The sequence below is a fragment of the Engystomops pustulosus genome, chromosome 4 (assembly GCF_040894005.1).
Source record: "Engystomops pustulosus chromosome 4, aEngPut4.maternal, whole genome shotgun sequence".
Lineage (NCBI taxonomy): Eukaryota > Metazoa > Chordata > Amphibia > Anura > Leptodactylidae > Engystomops > Engystomops pustulosus.
Window position 1 is genome coordinate 227262711 of NC_092414.1, and position 21602 is coordinate 227284312.

Consider the following 21602-nt stretch of genomic DNA (forward strand, 5'->3'; position numbering starts at 1 on the left):
ACATATTACTGACACCCAGGAGTAAGAGCATATTACTGATCGTCCTTAAGGCAGCACAAGAACAATGAGATTATGGTCCCTAGACATAATCACATAGAGACAGGTTAGCACAGCAATGAACAATCACAATGGGGTGGAGCTAACCCCACCCTTATAAGCTCCCTAGGAGCATGGGCACCTTGTATTTTATTTTCTCTAGGTCTCCCAAGAGACAAGACGTAAGATGCAGTAAGGGTTCCGAGCCCTAAACACCCGGATTGTATACGCTGTGTAGTAGCGTCCCTCGCTCCTAAGGTGTGCTCCTCCTGGGCAACAGAGGGGCACATGGGTTAATAACCCCCCTAATCTCCCTTATTCTGGCTGTGGTGGTCGCATGCCGTGGGAGTTCTGATACCAATCCGGGTGTGGGCTGGCCTCTGCAGACAACGCAGAAAGGTTCCGGATCGGCGTCCCAAACGCTCAGCATGACCGAAAGTAAGGGGAGGAGCGGTAAGTTTAAAAACTCACCTGAGCCTAGTCTCAGCTTGCACTCTGCCATCGAGTCCGGACCCCTCTGCTACTGTGGTTAGTACATGGTGAAGGGCTATGCACCTTTCTAGTGGTGAATATGTGCATATTGATCTCTGCTTGTATTATGTGTTTCCTGTTAGATGTCAGCCTTTAACTCAGTAACAAGCGCAAGAGATCCCGCAAGTCTCATCATAGACTCTGCTCTAGCTGCCAGCAACACCTGTCAGATGACATGGATGGCGATCTGTGTAACGGCTGTGATTCTCCACCTCCTCCTACCAGTAACCTGTCGGCAGATTTCTTTGCATGGTTCAAGCATCAACTTGCGAACGCATTCAATGATGCAAAAAGGGAGAAGATAACGGGGAGATCCCCCTCTGGTTCAGTTGTGTTATATGATTCATCTGATAATGATTCTGATATGAATGTATCTTCCTCTGATGCGGAAGATCCAGAGGACTTTTACTTATTAAATAAGGAGAAGTTCCCAGCTTTGCTTAAAGCCGTTAAGGATACAATTGAATCTGACATCACAATTGAATCTGTAGATCATAAATCCAAAAAGGAACAACTGTTTTATTTTCCTATGTGGAAAAACAAGGTTCTCCCTAGTCACCCCGTTCTATCAGACTGGATGAAAAGGGACTGGTCTAAGCCAGATAAGAGAATGGACTTAGGTCCTAGGTTTAAGAGCCTCTACAAGCTTGAAGAGTCTGCATATAAAGATTGGGAGAATATCCCCAAAGTGGATTATCCAAGAAAGCTATCTTCCCTACAGAAGATTCTTCTCTCTTGTCCGATCCAATGAATCGCAAAGCAGATTCTAGTTTGAAAAAGTCATATACATCTACAGTGGGCGCTTGTAAAGCTTCCCTGGCTTCCATTCCAGTAGCCAGAGCCCTCAGGGTCTGGCTAAGTGATCTTACCACTAGTATCGATGAAGGTACCCCCAGAGAGGTGTTATCAGACACTATGCCGATACTCAAATCCGCAGTCGAATTTCTTGCTGATGCTCATCTTGAGGTCCTCAAGTGCTCATCCAGATCCATAGCAACCTCAAATTCAGCTAGAAGAGCCCTGTGGCTCAAAATGTGGAATGGTGATGTGGTATCTAAGATTAATTTCTGCAATTTACCCCTTCAGCCGGCCTCGATGTTTGGTCCTCAGCTATCCACAATATTGGAATCGCTAGAAGGAAACAAAGGAGCAAAATTTCCTGAAAAGAAGAAACAAACGAATAGATTTTTCCATTCGCAAAGGAGAAAATCTCCAAAAGCCAAACTAGGGAAACTTTCTCCTAAGGAACCCTCCTTCAGAAGGGGAAAGGAACCCTCCTTTGGTAAGAAAGCCAGCTTTGCCTCAAAGTCTGGTCTTTGACGCCAGAAGTCCCTTACCGAATTTGGGAGCAAGGTTGGGAAACTTTTGGCGTCAATGGTCAGAAACATCATCAGACGCCTGGGTGATACGCAGAGGATATCAACTGGAGTTCAAACAGTTCCCTCCGAACAGGTTTGTGTACAACACACGATCCAATCAGGTCCTTTGGCAACTGATCCAACAGTTCATCCACAAAGCAGCCCTGGAGCCAGTCCCCGCCGATCAAAGGTGACAAGGTTTTTTATTCTCGTGTATTTCCAGTTCCAAAGCCAGAAGGCAAATGGAGACTAGTGATCAACCTGTCATTCCTCAACAGCTTCCTGGTCCAGAAGTCCTTTCGGATGGAAACCATTCGTTCAGTGATGACGACTTTACAGAAAGGGGATTTCATGGCCAAAATCGACCTCCGGGATGCATATCTACACATTCCTATCTTTCCTCCACACAGGAAGTACCTGAGATTTGCCATCAAAGATTCATCATTTCCAATTCACGTGCCTCTCCTTCGGAATCTCGTCGGCTCCGAGAGTATTCACCAAAGTGGTGATAGTGATAACTTCAGTCTTCAGACTACAGAATATATGCATCATCCCATACCTAGGCGACTGGCTGGTCAAGGCCTCATCCCAAGCTCTTCTGGAGTCTCAACTTCAGAGAACTTTACGGACACTGCTAGACCACAGTTTTCTCATAAACCATCAGAAGTCTCACCTCACACCCTCTCGCAACATAATGTTTCTAGGGTTCATCGTAGATTCTGTCAACTGGAGAATCACGTTATCTCCAGAAAGAATACAGTCTATCCAACAAATAGGGGAAGATTTATCAAGCTGTCTGAAAGTCAGAATACTTCTAGTTGCCCATGGCAACCAATCACAGCACTCCATTAAAATATTCATGAGCACTGGTACAATGAAAGCTGAGCTGTGATTGGTTGACATGGGCAACTAGAAATATTCTGACTTTCAGACAGCTTGATAAATCTGCCCCATAGTGTCCAATCTCAAAAGTCAGCGGACAGTGACTATCAGATTCGCTATGAAAGTCATGGGGAAGATGACCTCGACATCCGACGCAGTGCCTTGGGCCAGAGCAAGAATGAGGTCACTCCAAAGAGATCTTTTGAGGGCTTGGCGACGGGGCAAAAAGGATCATTCTAACAGTCATATCTAACAGTCTCTCCACAGACGATCACAGATCTCTCCTGGTGGCAGACGCCGTCCTCTCTCCTCAAGGGGGTGTCCTTGGTTCCCTGGCCACAGAAGGTCCTCACTACGGATGCATCCTCCTGGGGTTGGCGTGCCCATGTAGAGCATCTCCAGTTCCGGGCCAAGTGGAAGAAGAAAGATTCTTACCTATCCTCGAATCACAAAGAGCTGAAGGCGGTCAGATTGGCCCTCTTACATTTCCAGCCAATATTACGTGGTTTCATAATTCTGGTTCTCACTCGCGTGGTCGCTTTTTCGAGAGAAGATCCTATCAAACTTCCGGTTTCCCACAACTTACTCTCGCAGAGACGTCAGGTTCACCCGAACCCAGGAATGCTTCAACTAGCGGCCTGGAGACTGACAGGGAAAATCTGAAGAATTTAGGTTTTATAAAGGAAGTCATAAACACTCTGCTATTATCAAGAAGACCCTCTACAGTGAAGGTCTACAATAGAGTCTGGTCTGTGTTTAAGTCATGGTGTGCTCAAAACACCACTACTCCTGATTTCTTGAATTCAGTACTTCAGTTCCTGCAAGAAAGAGATCAGAAAGGCCTCAAGATCAATACTCTTAAGGTCCAATTTAATGCGATAAGTGCACAATTGCAGAATATCTTCTCAGGTAACCCCTTGATTACCTCAAGAATGGATCCAAATCCTCATCCTCCAGCCCCTTCCTGGGACTTACCTACGGTTCTGGAACAACTGGTAGGTTCACCATTCGAACCTTTGCAAAAGGCTCCAATCAAGTGGTTGTCAGTGAAAACTCTCTTCCTAGTGGCTATCTCTTCAGCAGGGCGTGTTAGCGAGCTACAAGCCTTGTCCCATAGGGATCCATACTTAATGCCTTATCCTAAGAACCATGCCAGGATTTTTTCCCAAAGTTCCATCTTTCATGAACATTACACAAGAAATCTGTTTCCAAATCCCCAGGAACAGAGAAAAGGGCATCTGCTAGACGTCAGAAGAGCAATTCTGATTTATATCCAAAGAACGAGCTCCTTCCGTAAATCCGAAGCACTCTTTTTACAGCTAAGAGGCCCCAACAAGGGGCAGAAAGACAGCAAAGCTACGCTAGCATGGTGGATAAGATCCGAGGTATGACTAAGGACTGATATGTAGAAGACCGCTGCTGCCTTTTGTCTCATTATTTTTGTCTTTTTTGTATCTATGTATTCGGGTTAGGGTTTGGATATGCGTGGATGAAGTTTTAACTGAAGTTGTGGAGTTCCATTGTGCTGGTTTCCCTGCCCTCTCTCCTGTTTCTCAATTTCAAGCCTGACTTGCCCTGGATTACCGGAGCAGCACTCAAGGGATTACCGTGCACCCGATCTTGGAGGACGGTCACATTAGATCTTCACTGCCGTCTGTGGGTGAGCTGTTACCGCCTTTTTTCTTTTGCTACGATATATTATATGTTAAGGAGGTCTCACTGGTTTCGGACGCCATCTTGACTACTGTCCGCCATCTTAGATACAGCGGCCACCTTGAGGGGGGAGGTATGCTTCCCTTTTAGAAGCTATAGAGTTAAATGTTTTAATTCAGCTATTTTTCTCATTTAAACTGTTGTTTGCCTTTTCACAATATCCTTGGCATTTCTTACCGTCCTTCGGGCCTCTGTATTCTTGTTATTTATTTTGGTTATGAAGAAGCTTCTAGGAGCCATTGTGTAGATAAGCATGGCTGTAAACAAGGCCTAGTCATTTTTCCCAGAATGTGCTGGTACAAAAACATAATGGCCAATAGAATCTAAGTGTCTTATCTCCATTCATACAACACCCCAAATGCTGATCTCTATGTGTTAAAATATAGCTGTATCTGTTTGAAATAAACAGTTTGATTTGAGTGCATTGGAAGACCGACTGTGTTTTTCATTTACTCTGTCAGCTCGCTGCCGGCAGCTATCTCATCCTCCCTCAAAGGGTTAATTAGGACTCACCTTACAAAAGTCAAGAGGGCTGTTGGGGCCCTGCATAAAAATCCCTAACAATATTTGGCGTCCCTGGGTGGGCTTAGAAGTAAACAACATCAACACCGAGACAGCCTCCGTGAAGTGTCCCCGCCGGCTCGGTGAACAGAACTGACCAGAGAGCTCTCAGGGTAAGCTGTTTTTTTGTCTACCTTGATATGTCACTTCTGTGTCACTGGTTGGACGGACCGGGTAAGACTGTCTCTGTGTTATGTATTTGCCACTGTTGTTCACTGTAACCTAAGCTCATAGTTTTTGGCAAAGAACCACTTTGTAAGGTGATGGACAGAGACTGGACAGAGACTGGACAGTGACGGATGGTCAGACAGTCTGTGATGTTAGCTGAAACTGTGGGACGGGAGGGAGTAACCCTTAGAGGTCCGCACTGCTAAAGTAGGAGATACTTTGTTGTGATTGTCAGATTATCATAGTGTCTATAGTACTGTTTGACTAGTGTCAATAGGGTTACCCATAGAGGTATAGAGCTCAATTTGTGCACGTGCAGCGGAGACCCACTCTGATCAAGTGTGCGTTTAGCTTCATTTTGAAGTCTGAACGACTTTGTGGATGACTGTAAGAACTAGTAGTGACTTGGTAAAGAGTCAGTAAGAGAGTTGACTTGGTAAAGAGTCAAGGAGAGAGTAGTTCAGTAAAGAGAGTTGATTTGGTTAAGAGTCAATAAGGGAGACTTGGTAAAGAGTCCTCTGTGGAAGTCTGGTATCTAGTTTCTTTGGGGTCGGTCACACAAGGTGTCGGATTCGTTGTATCTGTGGGGGACAGGTTTGGCAGTGTTGCAGTTGTAGACATTTGTGATGGGAAGTAAGCAAAGTAAAGTAAGCCAAGGGTGCGGACCTAGAAAAGCTACTCAGATTGTGTCTCACATGAAGGGGTAAGATGCACAGAGACAGAAGGTTGTTGAGTTAAGTAGGACTGATGGAAAAGTGTAAGTTGACATGATCGGACATAAGGGCTGGTAGTTTTGTGTTTGAAGTGAGAAGTAGTATTGAAGGTTTTGGGATGTGTCAGATGATCTGATGATTGTACAAGTGAGAAAACTTGATCAGATTTGCAAAACAGACTCTTAGAGCCTCTGACTGATGGACGGACCAGGACAGAGTGACAGGAATCCTTCAGAGTGCCCAATGAAGAAAGAGACGGGCGATAAGGGACATTTCAAAGTTTTTGATGTGGAAAGAATTTGAGAAAAAAGAGATTTAATTATATTTTCCTTGGAGTGAAAAATGGCCCCTATAATCCAGACTCCACCCCTGTATCTGGTGGTTAGAGAAGATGACACGCCCTACCATTCTTCAGTGGCGGCCATCTTAAGACAGTTTATTTTTCAGTGGCGGCCATTTTAAGTTATATTCCCTTCAAGTCGATGAAAGTTGATTGCTGTTGGCAGCCATAAAAGCTGTTGTGGGGCTTTGTAGGATAACAGCTGACCATGTTTCGGGCGTCTGCTAGGGGTCTTGGGAGTGAGGGATGTTGTTTGTTTGAGTATTATTCAAATTTATTGATCCCGACAATTAGAGAAAAATTACTATGAAAAAGTGTTGCAATGTCTCTGGTACCTGCTTTCTGGTGTTTAAGGGGTTAACAGAAGGGTGGGGGCTGTTGGAGCTGCGTTTTGTTTTGTGAAGACATGTACATGGCCTTGACGCTGAAGTTCTCCAAAAATCTAGGGCTCTGTCTGAGCTGTGTTATCACTTTGTGTTCTGTTCTGACCTTGACGCTACAGTAAGCTGAAGTTGTTTACAGAAGGGGGCAGATCGCTGCATTTAGACTTCTCCCTGACAATCTAAAAAAAGACTTGAAGGAATTTATTTGGTTGTGGAACAGGAATACAGTATGATGTGATGTCCTCCTGTGTACCCCATGAACAGACTAAGCAAGAATGAGCCCCCCAACTGTATTACAGAGCCTATGACTGACTTTTGTTCCTTTTTGATTAAAAACCATTTTAAGTGTACCTGGATTTTATTGAGACGTTGGAGTCTGGCCAGAACTTTATAGGAAGCACAGAACACTGGGCTGGAGATGTGGAGGACTCTGACACACTGACGTACAGAGGGAATAGAGGATGTTTCACAGACCACGCCAAAGTGAGATTGACAACATCTCCGGAAGTCTCAACCGACCAACCCAAGTGGGCGTTGCGGGGAGGAGACATTACTTTAGTGAGTGGCGGAGACGGCCCCCACAGGGCAGGACAAGGGGTGGTTACGGACAAGGATGTTAGCGAGAACAGTCCCCCTTCTGAACGGCCCCCCCAGACAGAGTTAGTGCCTTTCATTGTAGAACTCTCCCCTGCTAGTCCGATGATGATTTTAGCCCATTCCCGGTCAAGAAAAGACTCAGAAAGAACAGCTGGATACATGTAGGATGGTCCAAGAGCTCTAAGCTGCCAATGAGTGCACTGAAGCCCAGTGGTCCCTAGCCCAAACTGGCAGCAGTCCCTGAGAGTGACATATTATTCACTGTTATTGATTTGGCAAATGTTTTCCTCTCTGTGCCCCTACATGAAAATTGCCAGTACCTATTTGCCTTTACCAGTTCAGTATTCCAGTATACCTGATGTAGATTCCCACAAGGGGGTGAAACTCACCCAGCCAATACCCCACGGCCCTACAGGGAGTAGACTGGCAGACTAGCCCCTTACTGGATGTTCTCCTTTTCAGTATGCGGAAGATCTACTGTTTTTGTTTGCCAGGATGCAGCTATTGACCTTATGTGTTTTCTGTTCCAGAAGGGTTGCAAAGTTCCCAGAGACAAACTCCGGTACTGCCAGGAGAAGGTGGTCTTCCTAGGCCACTGCTTCTCAGCCACAGGCAGACACCTGACAGAGGGAAGAAAGCTGGCAGTCCAGAATGTGCCCCTGCCCTGAGGCCCTAAGCCTCTTCACATGATTCTAGGACTGGCCAGCTCCTGCAGGCCTGGGATAAGGTCTGCTGCCTCCAGCCCAATGCTGCCCCTTTCTGACTGAATTGCCTCTTTCCCATTTGCCCTTAGTCAGGAGGCAGTTGATGCATTCCATAGCCTTAAGCTGGCAAATCCTGTCTGCCCCGGCCCTAGGCACATGCCACGGAACCAGACCTTTTATTTTATTTTGCACGGAGTATATAAGCCACAGGTGTCCTAGCCCAGGAACGGGGTGGCCTCCCCAGTGGCCCACTATTAGGCCCGGTTAGACTCAGTCGTGAGGGGGGCCCCTCATGTGTCAGTAGCTGCAGCCAGCAATCTGCTCACCAGGGCCAGTGAGCTGATCCTAGATCATTCAGATGCAGTGCAAACCCCACATACCTTGCACAGTGTCCTCACCCAAGTACAGCCCAAGCATCTGAGCAAAGGCCAGACAGCTCAGACTCCAGTGTGCACTCCTGATGCCCCAGGATACACTGATAAGGTGCACAGCCCTGAATCCTGCATTCTATCGCCAGTCTGCCAGGATTCAGAGAGGGGGGGGAGAAGGGTGATTAACCCAGATGTTGAGTTTTTCTCATAGATGGCTCCAGGTCTTCAGGAGAAGACAGACGGTTCTATGCTGGATATACAGTGGTCAGTGGCGCACATGAGGTAGTGCAAGCAGAACCACTCCCTCCACACAGGTCAGTGCAGGAGGTGAAGTGACGGCACTCAGGGAAGCGCTACAGCTGGTGGAAGGTAAAAGGGCAAACATCTATACTCAAGGTATAGTCCTGGGGTCTAAACACGACTATAAAGGCTAGAGATTTCCTCACCTCTGCAGGGACCCCCTTTAAGCATGGTACACTGGTTAAAGAGCTCATGGATGCTCTCCTACTTCCACAAGAGGTGGGGATAATAAAAGAAAAAGCACACACAATTTGTTGACTCCACAAGCCAAGGGCAAGTATGTGGCCGACGGGATGGCGAAGGCAGCTGCACAGATGGAGCCCAGAGACTGTCCTGAAGTCTCAGAGGTGAGTTCTGAGCTAAAAGTTTGATCCACAGGTGTTCCAGTCCCTGGTGGCCCGAGAGTCATCAGAAGTGAAGGAAGTGTGGAGGAAAGCTGGAGCCCAGATGCTGATGGGACCTGGATGCGGGGAGAGAGGGTGTGCCTGCCCAGAGCCCTGCACCCGACAGTAAGTCAAGTATCCCACGGACACACACACATATTCAAAATGGCCATGCTAGTGCTCAGAAACCGCAAGTGGTTTGCCCGGGCATTACTACCCCTGTCACTAGACTAGTGAAAGCCTTTATAGTCTGTGGCCGCCACAACCCGGGTAAGGTGGAAAAGGCCCCACAGAAGGTGACACCCAAGCTGCTGTATCCCTTCCAGAGACTGCAGATGGATTTTATCCAGCTACCAAAAAGTGGTACGTAGGAGTACATGCGTGTGTGCATTGATCTCTTTCCAGGGTGGCCAGAAGCTTTTCTCATGACCAAGGCTACTGCCAGAGCTGCAGCCAAGAAGTTGGTGAGTGAGATTTTTCTGCAGGTTTGGACTTCCAGAGACCATAGAGTCCGGTCGCAGAACCCACTTCACTGGACAGGTAAAGACCTGAAACCTTGTCCCTCCTGGGTGTAGAACAGGCCCTGAACACCCCATACCCTTCCCAAGTTGGTGGTGCGTTTGAGATACTTTAAACAGCACTCTTAAGTTAGAGATCCAGGAGGCCATGGAAGAAACAGGGAAACCATGGCGCGAGTGCTTTCCTGCTGCCCACCATTCAGTTAGGACCACCCCCAACAGAAAGATGGGATTGTCCCCTTTTGAAGTACTTTTTGGCTGTGCACCCAGACTAGGCCCCTTCTTCCCACAGATCCTATAGCTGACGGCAGGAAACCAGGTGGAACATGCCACACAGTTGAGCCAGGCCTTGGAAAAGCTCCGCGAAAGTGTTTCTGATTACTTTTTCAGATCCAGACAGAGACCTCAGGACGCATAACCTGAAGCCTGGAGACTACGTGGTGGTAAAGAGACACCAGGGAGAGAATCTGGAGCCTTGCTACGATGGTCCTTTCCAAGTCCTGCTGACCAGTGCCACGTCTGTGAAGCTAGAGGGAAGTCAGCACGCTTCCACGCTTTCTATTGCAAACTTACTTATTCTTCTTGCTAGCTGGTCTCGTCTGACTGACTGTATGCTCAGGGACACCCCAACCATGACTATCACTGTATCTATAGGGGTGACCAGGATGCCCCCAGGGTAGGAGACTTTACCTATGGTTGGTGCAACAAGACAATGACCTTCTTTAACATTGACAGCACAGGTAACCCTGTATTAGCAGTGTCTGATGTGTACAGGATTTGTGGGGACAGGAGAGTCAGGTCAGGCCTAGAGGCTGGGAAGGTGAGTGTACGGTGATAACACTTGTGCATTCCTTCCTCGTCATCTCCAGGGATAAGGTTGATCAGACACATAAAGAAAAGGTAGAGAATCCCAAAGGATTCTGGAGGTCTGAGAGGAGCACCTAGATGACAACGTTTATATAGATACAGTGGGAGCACCAAGGGGGGGTTCCAGATGAGTACAAGGCCCACAATCAGATATGGGCAGGTCTTCCCCAGATCATTATTCCCCATGACATATCATTATTCCCCAGAGAGCTATGAGCAAAGATGTTGGTTGGGTAACTGTTTTTATTGTAATCAACAGAGATTTATGAATTATATCCGAGATGCTTCCCAGAACCGCATGGCTTTGGACATGACCCTTGCTGAGAAGGGAGGAGTCTGTAAGATGGTGGGAGTGGCTTGTCGCATATACATCCCAGATGACATCGCCCCCTATGGATCCATTACCCATGCTCGTGAAAAGATTGAAGGACTGTCCAGGGAACTCAAGAGAAACTCTGGGGTGGACACTTTGCCCTTCACTTTGTAGTTGGGGGATTGGAAGGGTTTCCTTTAAGTGGGGGTGATATTGGGGATTGTGATTTTGCTCTTGTCACTTATGGTGTGCTGTGTGGTCCCCCTCATCAAGTCCACCATGTCCCAGATGGCCGTCCAAGCGGTAAGAACCACGACAGGAGAAGTGCCCGGAGCGGAGGATGATGCTGCCTGTTTACAAACCTATGGACTATGGGGACTCAGTGATGTGATTTGAGTGTGCGGGCCTGTAACCCCTGAGTGACCAGCCTCCAGGGGATCTGGTGAAGAGTTAACAAGTCCAGCAGGTACGGGCTTAGCCTACCTGTGGGTACCTGGAGCTTGAGGAGGTCGCTCAGGATGGAGTTACAGGCCAGCAAAGCTCAAAGGGGGGAATTGTTAAGGAGGTCGCACTGGTTTCGGGCGCCATCTTGACTACTGTCCGCCATCTTAGATACAGCGGCCACCTTGAGGGGGGGGGGGGTATGCTTCCCTTTTAGAAGCTATAGAGTTAAATGTTTTAATTCAGCTATTTTTCTCATTTAAACTGTTGTTTGCCTTTTCACAATATCCTTGGCATTTCTTACCGTCCTTCGGGCCTCTGTATTCTTGTTATTTATTTTGGTTATGAAGAAGCTTCTAGGAGCCATTGTGTAGATAAGCATGGCTGTAAACAAGGCCTAGTCATTTTTCCCAGAATGTGCTGGTACAAAAACATAATGGCCAATAGAATCTAAGTGTCTTATCTCCATTCATACAACACCCCAAATGCTGATCTCTATGTGCTAAAATATAGCTGTATCTGTTTGAAATAAACAGTTTGATTTGAGTGCATTGGAAGACCGACTGTGTTTTTCATTTACTCTGTCAGCTCGCTGCCGGCAGCTATCTCATCCTCCCTCAAAGGGTTAATTAGGACTCACCTTACAAAAGTCAAGAGGGCTGTTGGGGCCCTGCATAAAAATCCCTAACATATAGTAGTTATATTCCTGTACATAGGGGGCAGTATTATAGTAGTTATATTCCTGTACATAGGGGGCAGTATTATAGTAGTTATATTCCTGTACATAGGGGGCAGTATTATAGTAGTTATATTCCTGTACATAGGGGGCAGTATTATAGTAGTTATATTCCTGTACATAGGGGGCAGTATTATAGTAGTTATATTCCTGTACATAGGGGGCAGTATTATAGTAGTTATATTCCTGTACATAGGGGGCAGTATTATAGTAGTTATATTCTTGTACATAGGGAGCAGTATTATAGTAGTTATATTCCTGTACATAGGGAGCAGTATTATAGTAGTTATATTCCTGTGCATAGGGACAGTATTATAGTAGTTATATTATTGTGCATAGGGGGCAGTATTATAGTAGTTATATTCCTGTACATAGGGGGCAGTATTATAGTAGTTATATTCCTGTGCATAGGGACAGTATTATAGTAGTTATATTCCTGTACATAGGGGGCAGTATTATAGTAGTTATATTCCTGTACATAGGGAGCAGTATTATAGTAGTTATATTCCTGTACATTGGGGGCAGTATTATAGTAGTTATATTCCTGTACATTGGGGGCAGTATTATAGTAGTTATATTCCTGTACATAGGGGGCAGTATTATAGTAGTTATTTTCCTGTACATAGGAGGCAGTATTATAGTAGTTATTTTCCTGTACATAGGGGGCAGTATTATAGTAGTTATATTCCTGTACATAGGGGGCAGTATTATAGTAGTTATATTCCTGTACATAGGGGGCAGTATTATAGTGGTTATTTTCCTGTACATAGGGGGCAGTATTATAGTAGTTATATTCCTGTACATAGGGAGCAGTATTATAGTAGTTATATTCCTGTACATAGGGGCAGTATTATAGTAGTTATATTCTTGTACATAGGGGACAGTATTATAGTAGTTATTTTCCTGTACATAGGAGGCAATTTTTATTAGTAGAAACAAACAAAATACATGGTACATTCCAATCAGAATTTAACAGAAATCATACATTGAAATTAATAAATAAATGTATAATATGTTAATTGGTTAAAGGGAAAAGGATTAAACATAATTACACGATGCATTAGTCCAAACATATATTTCTCCATAACTTCCTATTCCCATCTCTTTTCCCTATCTCTATGGATCGGATCCACCTGAGCTCAGACATAATAAGTGTGACTGCGGTCATGTGCTGGAAGGTCTCGCTGTGGATGGAGACTCGGGTCCTGTTGTGCCAGTGGTAATACTTTATGGTGGTGATAATGAGGTACATGGTTTCCCTGTTGATGCCATCTACATGTGATGTTACCCCATAGATGATCTCTGGGTAGCTTAGAGACTGCAGCCTTGGTATATTCAGCCTGCGAGACACCTCCTGCCATATCCGCCTCCCTCCCCGGCACTCGGTGGTAAAATGCTCCATGGTCTTCTCTTGGGGGCATCCTAGGGGGCACATACGCTCAGAGACGCTCAGAAATTTTAAATTGCCCCTAACAAAGAGCTTCCCATGCAGAGATAACCAGGCGATGTCATAGAACTTTGCGGGAAGCCTCAGACTATTCAGAAACCTCAGACTCTCCTGCAGGGTGGCCGTCGTGCAGTCCCTCAGAGCTGGCTGTACTGTATAGAAGGTCTTACAGATATTAGTGTACAGCTCCTTCCTGGTCCTACTCTCCAGATATGTCTTATCTATTCTCCACTTTTTCAAAGACCTCAGACCATACTCCAGATACTGGGGGAGGAAGCCAGGAGTCCATCGGCCCCTCTTGAGACTCCCGCCTCGCACCAAAGATTCTGCAAAAGGCAATATCCAGTCCCTGACACTACTTACCCACAGGAGACCATTATTTGAGTCCAGGCAACCAAAATTAACTTTCAGAAACATGGAGTCAAAGAAAACCCTTGGATTTAACATATCCAGTCCACCCTCTCTCCTCTGCAGGTAGGTGATCCCTCTTTTTACTGGGTTCAACCTGTTCCCCCATAAAAGTTGGAAGAACAGGCTAAAGAGCCTAGCGGAGAAAGATTCTGGCAAAGGAAAGACGACAGAGACGTAGAGGAAGACAGGGACCAGGTAAGTCTTCATCAGAGTAACCCTTTCTCTATAGGTCAGCCTCCAGTTCTTCCATCGCTGAACCTTTGCATTTCCGGCTTCCAACTTCTCTTCCCAATTTAGTTTGGCATTATCTTCCCTCCCAAATTTAACCCCAAGAATTTTAATATGGGTGGAGGCCTTGGCGAATTGTGGTAGATCAAAGCCAGGAGCAGTGTCCAATGTCCAGAAAGCTTGGCTCTTCTCAAGGTTGACCAGAGACCCGGAGGCCTCTGAGTAGCTTCTGATGGCTGCAGATAACATCTCCACCTCACGAGGTTCAGATATCACCACAGTCACATCATCCGCGTAGGCGACTACCTTCAAAGGCAAGCAATGGGGGACAGGCACCCCCCAAAAATCGCACCGCTGCAGTGATCGCAGAAACAAGTCTATGGCAAACACATACAGCAGTGGACTCAGAGGGCAGCCCTGTCTCACCCCTGCGTCTACTCCGAAAGTGTCCCCCTGCCAACCATTGATCAGAGGAAAGCTCTTCGCCTCTCTGTACAAAGTTCTCAGCCAATCAATAAATTGTCCCGGAATACCGTACTTTGACAAAGTGGCCCATAGATAATCGTGATCAACCCTGTCAAAGGCTTTAGCCTGGTCCAGACCTACAACATATCTCCCACACCTCAGAGCTTTACATCTCTCAAACATCTCCCTTATCGAGATGACTGCTCCAGAGATGTTCCGCCCTCTTACCGTGCCGTACTGAGAGCCTGCCAACAGTGCCGGGGACAAACAGACTAACCTAGAAAACAGAATATTTGCCAGAATCTTCCTGTCGACATTCAAGAGGGCGATCGGCCTCCAGTTCTTGATGTCACTAGGCTCCTTACCTTTGGACAGCAGAATAAGGGAGGACACTCTCATGGATGGAGGCATCAGGTGATTTTCTAGACAATTTGTAAACACATCCACAAGGATCGGGGCTAAGAGGTCCCTGAACTTCTTATAGAATTCACATGTTATTCCATCAGGACCTGGTGCCTTCTTCAGATGTAACTTATCAATGGCCTCTTTAACCTCCTCCTCTGTTATTCCTGCTGTCAAAGGAGAAAAGTCCAATTCTCTAGTGTCAGGGCCTGGAGTTGCCTCCAAGAATTGAGCCATTTTCTCTTTATCCAAAACCTTTTTCTGAAATAACTCAGCATAGTAGGATCTCACCACCCCCAGGATACCCTCCCGAGATTCCTGTAAAACTCCCTGGGAGTCAGTGAGACCTGTGATTGATTTCTTGGCCACACGTTCCCGGCAATTTTCATACGGATCAGGGACGCCTAGAGTCCCGTAATCTCTTTCTATTACCAGGGACGTGTAGCGGCTGTACTGATACTGCTTTATCTCAGACTTCAGTCGGTCAATCTTTTGTTTGTCAACCCCACCCGCCGAATAGAGTGACTCCAATTCTTTCCGCAGCTTGAGATACTGGCTGTACTTACTCTTCCCCTTCTTCACTGACAGTCTCTTCAAGAGGGACCGGATCTCCTCCTTGACGTTCTCCCACCAGTCAGATATGTTTTCATAGAAGTCCTGTCTCTGAAGCTGGTCCTGAAAAAGGGAGTGGACACAGTTCTGGACATATACATCATCCAGGATGCTGGAATTAAGCCTCCATAACCCCCGTCCAATATCAGAACGGTTAGCGGTGCCTAGGTGAAACAATAAGACAAGATGGTCAGAATATGGGACGACCCTCTCAATCATCCCACTAACAGTCTCTGAAGGACTTACAAACGCCATGTCAATTCTACTGTTCCTGTCAGCACATGTGTAGGTATATTTAAGTTTCCTCCCGTCCAGGGTGAACACATCACACAGATGGGCCTGTGATACGATGTTCTGTAGTACTTTGGAGTCTCTGACCACTGCTCTGCCCGAGGACCTGTCACCCGATGTCATGGTAACATTAAAGTCGCCCGCCAATACTACAGGGATCGAGGTAAAAAGATATTGTTTTACCTCATTAAACAGCTGGATTCTCTCTGTCACTGTCTGTGGGCCATAGATGTTGATCAGCCGGAGCCGCCTACCATGGATGGTCACTTCCAGCACCAGGCACCTCCCCATAGCGACCTCCGTCAGCCTGTGCACCGTCACGTCTGTGGTGTTAAACAGTATGGCGACCCCGGCGTACGGCTCCACAGCCAGTGACCAGTAAGAAGGACCAGACCGCCACTCACGCTCAGCCTCACGGAGATGCCCTAAGGTGGTCAGACGGGTCTCCTGCAGGAAGATAACATCAGCGTCCAGATATCTCAGGTGGTCATATACAGCGTGTCTGGTCCTTCTTACTTTAATGCTGTTGACGTTGCTGGAAGCAACTTTTAGAGAGAATCCAGCCATCATAAGGAAACAGAAAAACAGAGCAGCGACCCCCATCATCATATGTCAGAGTCAGAGTCTCCCTGTACACCACCAGTCTCCATGTCCGACTCCTCAGCAGCCTCTACAGGAGGGGGCTTCTTCTTAGTTGGGGGGTCTCCTGTGTCCACCTCACAATCATTATCAATGCGCTGTAACTCGCGCTCATAATCACCTTCTGACTCAGACAGAACATCATATCTGTTAGATAGGACCATGACCCCGGTATCACCACTGGACTTTTTCCTGGTTTTTGGACCTAAGTTGTTTTCTTCCTCTGGTTTACGGGAGGATTTATCTTTTTTCTTTCTTTTGTTTTTTTTAACCTCCTCATATTCCCCAGGTGCTATAGAGGTGGCTGACTGAGGCTGCTCCTGAGTTACCACCCCCAAACTCCCCTGAGCACCATCCGACATCTGAGGTGCTGGTACAGCATCACCTGAGCCCTGTACCTCCCGCCTGGTCAAAATTTGCCCTGACACCAAGGCCTCCTCCTCTAAGGCATCTGCCTCCTGCACCATCTCATCATCAGAGAAGTCTCTGGCGATGTTGTGCCAGGCCTCCGGGCAATCCTTGTGTGGGTGCCCAATCTCTCCGCAGAGGTTACATTTCACCCTCTCACAGGTGGCACTGAGATGACCGACCTCCCCGCACAGGTTACACTTCACCACTGTACATATATTGGCCACGTGACCGATCTTTCCGCACTTGAAGCACTTTCTTGGTTGCCCAGGATAGAAGCAGACGCCTTTCTCTCTCCCTATGAAGAAGGAGTTGGGGAGGTGTAGGGTGATATTATTGTACTGCCTCAGTTTTACCAGAACCTTCCACCCTCCAGTCCAGATGCCGTCGGCGTCTCTGTTCTTAGTGAGGTCAGACACCAGATCACAATGGCGCCTGAGCCACACTAGAATGTCCTGAGGGGGAACAGACTCGTTCCAAAATATCACATTGACCACCACGGTACCTGGCCTGGATATGGGGACAAACGTGAACTTACACCAGCCATCAGTGTCCCTGAACCGGGGGAGTTTATCCCAGAACCTATCCAGACTGGACATAAGCTTAAAGCTGACATCATAGCCCTGTCTGTCTGGAAGGTTGATGACTGCCAGGATATCATCTGGGGAGAACCCCATCTGGCTGCACAGGAGATCCCGCACCACAAACCTCCTATCTGGGAGATCTTCCTTTGCGCCCCTGTTTTTAAAGCGCACCACATTCCTCCTCTTAAACGCCTGCCCCGTGTAGTGTGCGCCGGAGGTGAAGGAGGGAGCGCCGCGGCTCCAGGCGTTTCTGGGAGGTTCATGACAGGGTTCACTCCGGGTATTGGGGGGAGGGTCTGAGCTAGAGCGACCCGACTCAACTGGGGGGCTCGATGTTATAGGGGGGAAGTCACTTACATTATCCTGTACAACCCCCTTTCCCCCATCCACCTCTATGTTATCCTCAGGTGACTGCACATCCCATACAGATTGAGGGTCCCCTCCATCCCCCGACCCATCAGGAACATCATGATGACCACCAGTGTCCCCAGTGTCTGCTCCAGCAGTAGAACCGTCCTGGATCACCACATCACCCTGACACATAGGTGTATGTCCACTGTCCTGCTGTGGTGTAGTGCCTCCTGGGACTTGTGGTGCCTGTGCATGCTCCTGCTGCAGTGTAGTGCCTCCTGGGACTTGTGGTGCCTGTGCATGCTCCTGCTGCGGTGTAGTGCCTCCTGGGACTTGTGGTGCAGGTGCATGCTCCTGCTGATGGATGGCTGCAGACCTTGGCAGCTGCTGTCTTCCCTTCTCGCCCTCATGAAACACAAAGCTTGGGGCCTGCAGTATGGGACGTGTTCCTCTCTCATCAGGGGACATGCTGGACACTGACGCAGCGTCAGAGGGTCTGGACATAGATGTTATGTTCTGTCTGGCAAAGCGTTCCTTGTTCCTATAGGACTCAGACAGCGGCCCCATCTTCTCCAGGACACAGTCCATCTCTCCCACCACCACCGCCAGCTCTTTGCTCAGTGAGTGCAGCTTAGAGTCATACAGGGCGCTACTCTCAGGGTGCGCAGTTTTTAGTGAGTACATGCAGTCTATTTGCATTTGCAGCATCTGTTTGTGGTGACTTAGCTCCCCCATCCTCCTTACCAGTGCTGGGATCTCCTCTGCTAGCCTTAGCTCAGGCGCTCGGGTGGTCTCCTTCACCTGCCGTGCTGGTCTCTGTAGTCCTCCAGGCTGAGTGCATCCACCGGTCTCCTTGTGAGTCACATCTCCAGGCTTGCTGCTTGCACCGGCCTTTGCAGGGACATGTTGTGGCTTCACAGCAGATCTGGTGCGGCCTGGAGCGGCCATGCTGGTCACCACATCCCTCTGCTGCAGGTTTTCTTGCAGGGTTTGTTTCTCTATGGATGTACTCCTCTGTCTGGGTGCAGGAGTGGGGGGCTGTGCACCTGCTGCTGGTCTGACAATCTGCTGCTTCACCTGTGCTCCTCCACGCTGCTGTACTCACTTTCTTTACTTCAGCTTTCTTCTCCACATTACTGCAATTCAGTTGATTCTCTTGTTTACTGAGAACTTTTGGATTTGCATCCATCTTTAGAATTGTCTGGGAGTTTTCTCCCGGTTTAGGCCTGGAAGCCTGGGCCTCGCTTGGGGAATCTCCCCACCCAGGGTGGCCCCGCCCTGGGCTGTCTCCAGACATGAGGAGGGTCAAGAGCTCTCACCACACACAACCTCACCTCTAGGAGGCAGGATTATAGTAGTTATATTCCTGTACATAGGAGGCAGTATTATAGTAGTTATATTCCTGTACATAGGGGCAGTATTATAGTAGTTATATTCCTGTACATAGGGTGCAGTATTATAGTAGTTATTTTCCTGTACATAGGAGGCAGTATTATAGTAGTTATATTCCTGTACATAGGGGGCAGTATTATAGTAGTTATATTCTTGTACATAGGGAGCAGTATTATAGTAGTTATATTCCTGTACATAGGGGGCAGTATTATAGTAGTTATATTCCTGTACATAGGGGGCAGTATTATAGTAGTTATATTCCTGTACATAGAGGACAGTATTATAGTAGTTATTTTCCTGTACATAGGAGGCAGTTTTATAGTAGTTATTTTCCTGTACATAGGAGGCAGTATTATAGTAGTTATATTCCTGTACATAGGTAATTATATTCTTGTTATTGTAGTAAGGTGTTTTTATTTATTTGTGTTCTTTATTCCTGTATAAGGGCTGTATATATACATTACATTGTCACGCCTACTTTTTTTTAACCCTGCCCACAGAATGGGGCCACTTTTACAGTTTTTTTTTCATGGCCACTTTGAATTCCCAGTCCGTCCGTGCACCTGCTGACAGATTCCCTGTTATTGGGAACGTTGAGTGATACCTTTATACAGCAGAGAAGAGGATCACTTACTGGTTCCAGCAGTTCTGTCCGGTTGATGAGGATCCCCCCAACTGAGATTCGCATGATGGTCTGAAGGCTCTGGGTGACCCCCTCTGTCACATGACCAATGCGGAGACTTTGCTCTTCGTCCACTTCAAGGACAATACGATGGTCATCGCTGCGCACCACAACCTGAGAGAGGAGCACAGGGGTCAGGCGGGGCGCAGAGGGGTCAGGCGGGACGCAGGTCCCATCCCTGCTGGTACTAACTTCTGGCCGAGGGCCGGGAGGGGAAATAGTGTCACAGGGCGCAGCCTTCAAATGAAGGAATAAACAGCCAAAAACTAATGTTTTTCCGCTCATTTTGCGTTCAGTTTCTGCTTCAGATACTTTTCCTGCTCTTTTAGTTTCCCAAAACCAATTTTTGGCGTGATTTTTTTTTTGGACATTTAGAACAGCTGCTAAACCTTCAGAAACGGCTTACAGTGCGACAAATGCAAGGGCCCAGAATTCTCGGTAGTGACGCAGTAAGGGGCCACGTGCAGCCACGGATGTGCAGAGCAATGGTCCTCATGCATCTGCACGCGCCACTCATACTTACACTGAGTGCACTCCATGTAATGGGCGTGTGCCAGATTTATTAATGCGACTCTGCACCAGACACCCCTTCATCTGCAGAACTTTGTGGCTCCGTGGACACAGTGAAGCCCAACACAAAACTGTCACAGACATCAGTCCAAAACACTGGGCACCAAAATACAGACCCGGCACCATACCGCCTGGTGAGCAGTGTATCTAATCCCATCCTGCACTATACCGCCTGGTGAGCAGTGTATCTAATCCCATCCTGCACCATACCGCCTGCTGAGCAGTGTATCTAATCCCATCCTGCACTATACCGCCTGCTGAGCAGTGTATCTAATCCCATCCTGCACCATACCGCCTGCTGAGCAGTGTATCTAATCCCATCCTGCACCATACCGCCTGCTGAGCAGTGTATCTAATCCCATCCTGCACCATACCGCCTGCTGAGCAGTGTATCTAATCCCATCCTGCGCCATACCGCCTGCTGAGCAGTGTATCTAATCACACCCTGCGCCATACCGCCTGCTGAGCAGTGTATCTAATCCCATCCTGCACCATACCGCCTGCTGAGCAGTGTATTTGCAACATCCCTGCCAATGCAAGGCGGCGGAGTTGTTGTGAGTAAGCCCCTAATATTTGTGTTCCCTTCATAGTCTGGTCAGCTCCTCTGCAGGACACTACACATATAATTAGGTCATTGTGCAGCGGTAGATTCTGCCTGGATAGGTAAGGGTTAAATGTATTTCATGTTACCATCCAATGATATGCCTCAATGCACTTAATTGTGAACTGGAGTGTGATTGGAAGAGGAGACCACCTGACCAGGGATTGACTAAACCCTTACAGGAGGAGTTAGAGTTCCAGAAACTTCAGAAGTGAGCAGATCTCTTTAGGCCCAGCCCTCACCTCATGGAGAGTTCAGACCCAGCTTCTGACTGAGAAGAACCACGTGCCACGTGCTGTCGAGCATCGCTCCAGCACTCCGTAGATTAATCTCTGCCACAGAACTTTACCAGCTCTGCTACATCCGGCCCTGCAGTGCCCGGAGCGGTTACCTCACGAGATGGTGGCGCAGCAAGTAATTCCAGCCTGCCAAAACCTTCACTGGCGGGAAACCCAGAGGCATTGCCAAGCTCCACCCCCTGCGCGTGTGGCGCAAAGTACCGTGGAGGAGGAGTCGGAGTGTGAGCGGCCGGCAACGAAGAGGGTTAATCGGCCATCTTGGATTTCGGCGCCTAAAGCCTGCCAGCAGCGTGCCAGCAGCGTGC

At 47.6% G+C, this 21602-nt stretch overlaps 1 protein-coding gene across 2 annotated transcripts in view; it reads right to left on the bottom strand.

Annotated features, from left to right (window-relative positions):
* The window catches only part of LOC140128413 (sex hormone-binding globulin-like), a 120047-nt gene that overhangs the window by 34319 nt on the left and 64126 nt on the right, over window positions 1-21602 (bottom strand). Inside the window, exon 4 of one of the 2 annotated variants that reach the window (XM_072150117.1) lies at window positions 19780-19941. The exons of the other annotated variant lie outside the window; for it this stretch is intronic. Coding sequence (XP_072006218.1) covers window positions 19780-19941 — 162 coding nt within the window. The remainder of the gene's footprint in view (window positions 1-19779; window positions 19942-21602) is intronic. 2 annotated transcript variants of the gene reach the window in all.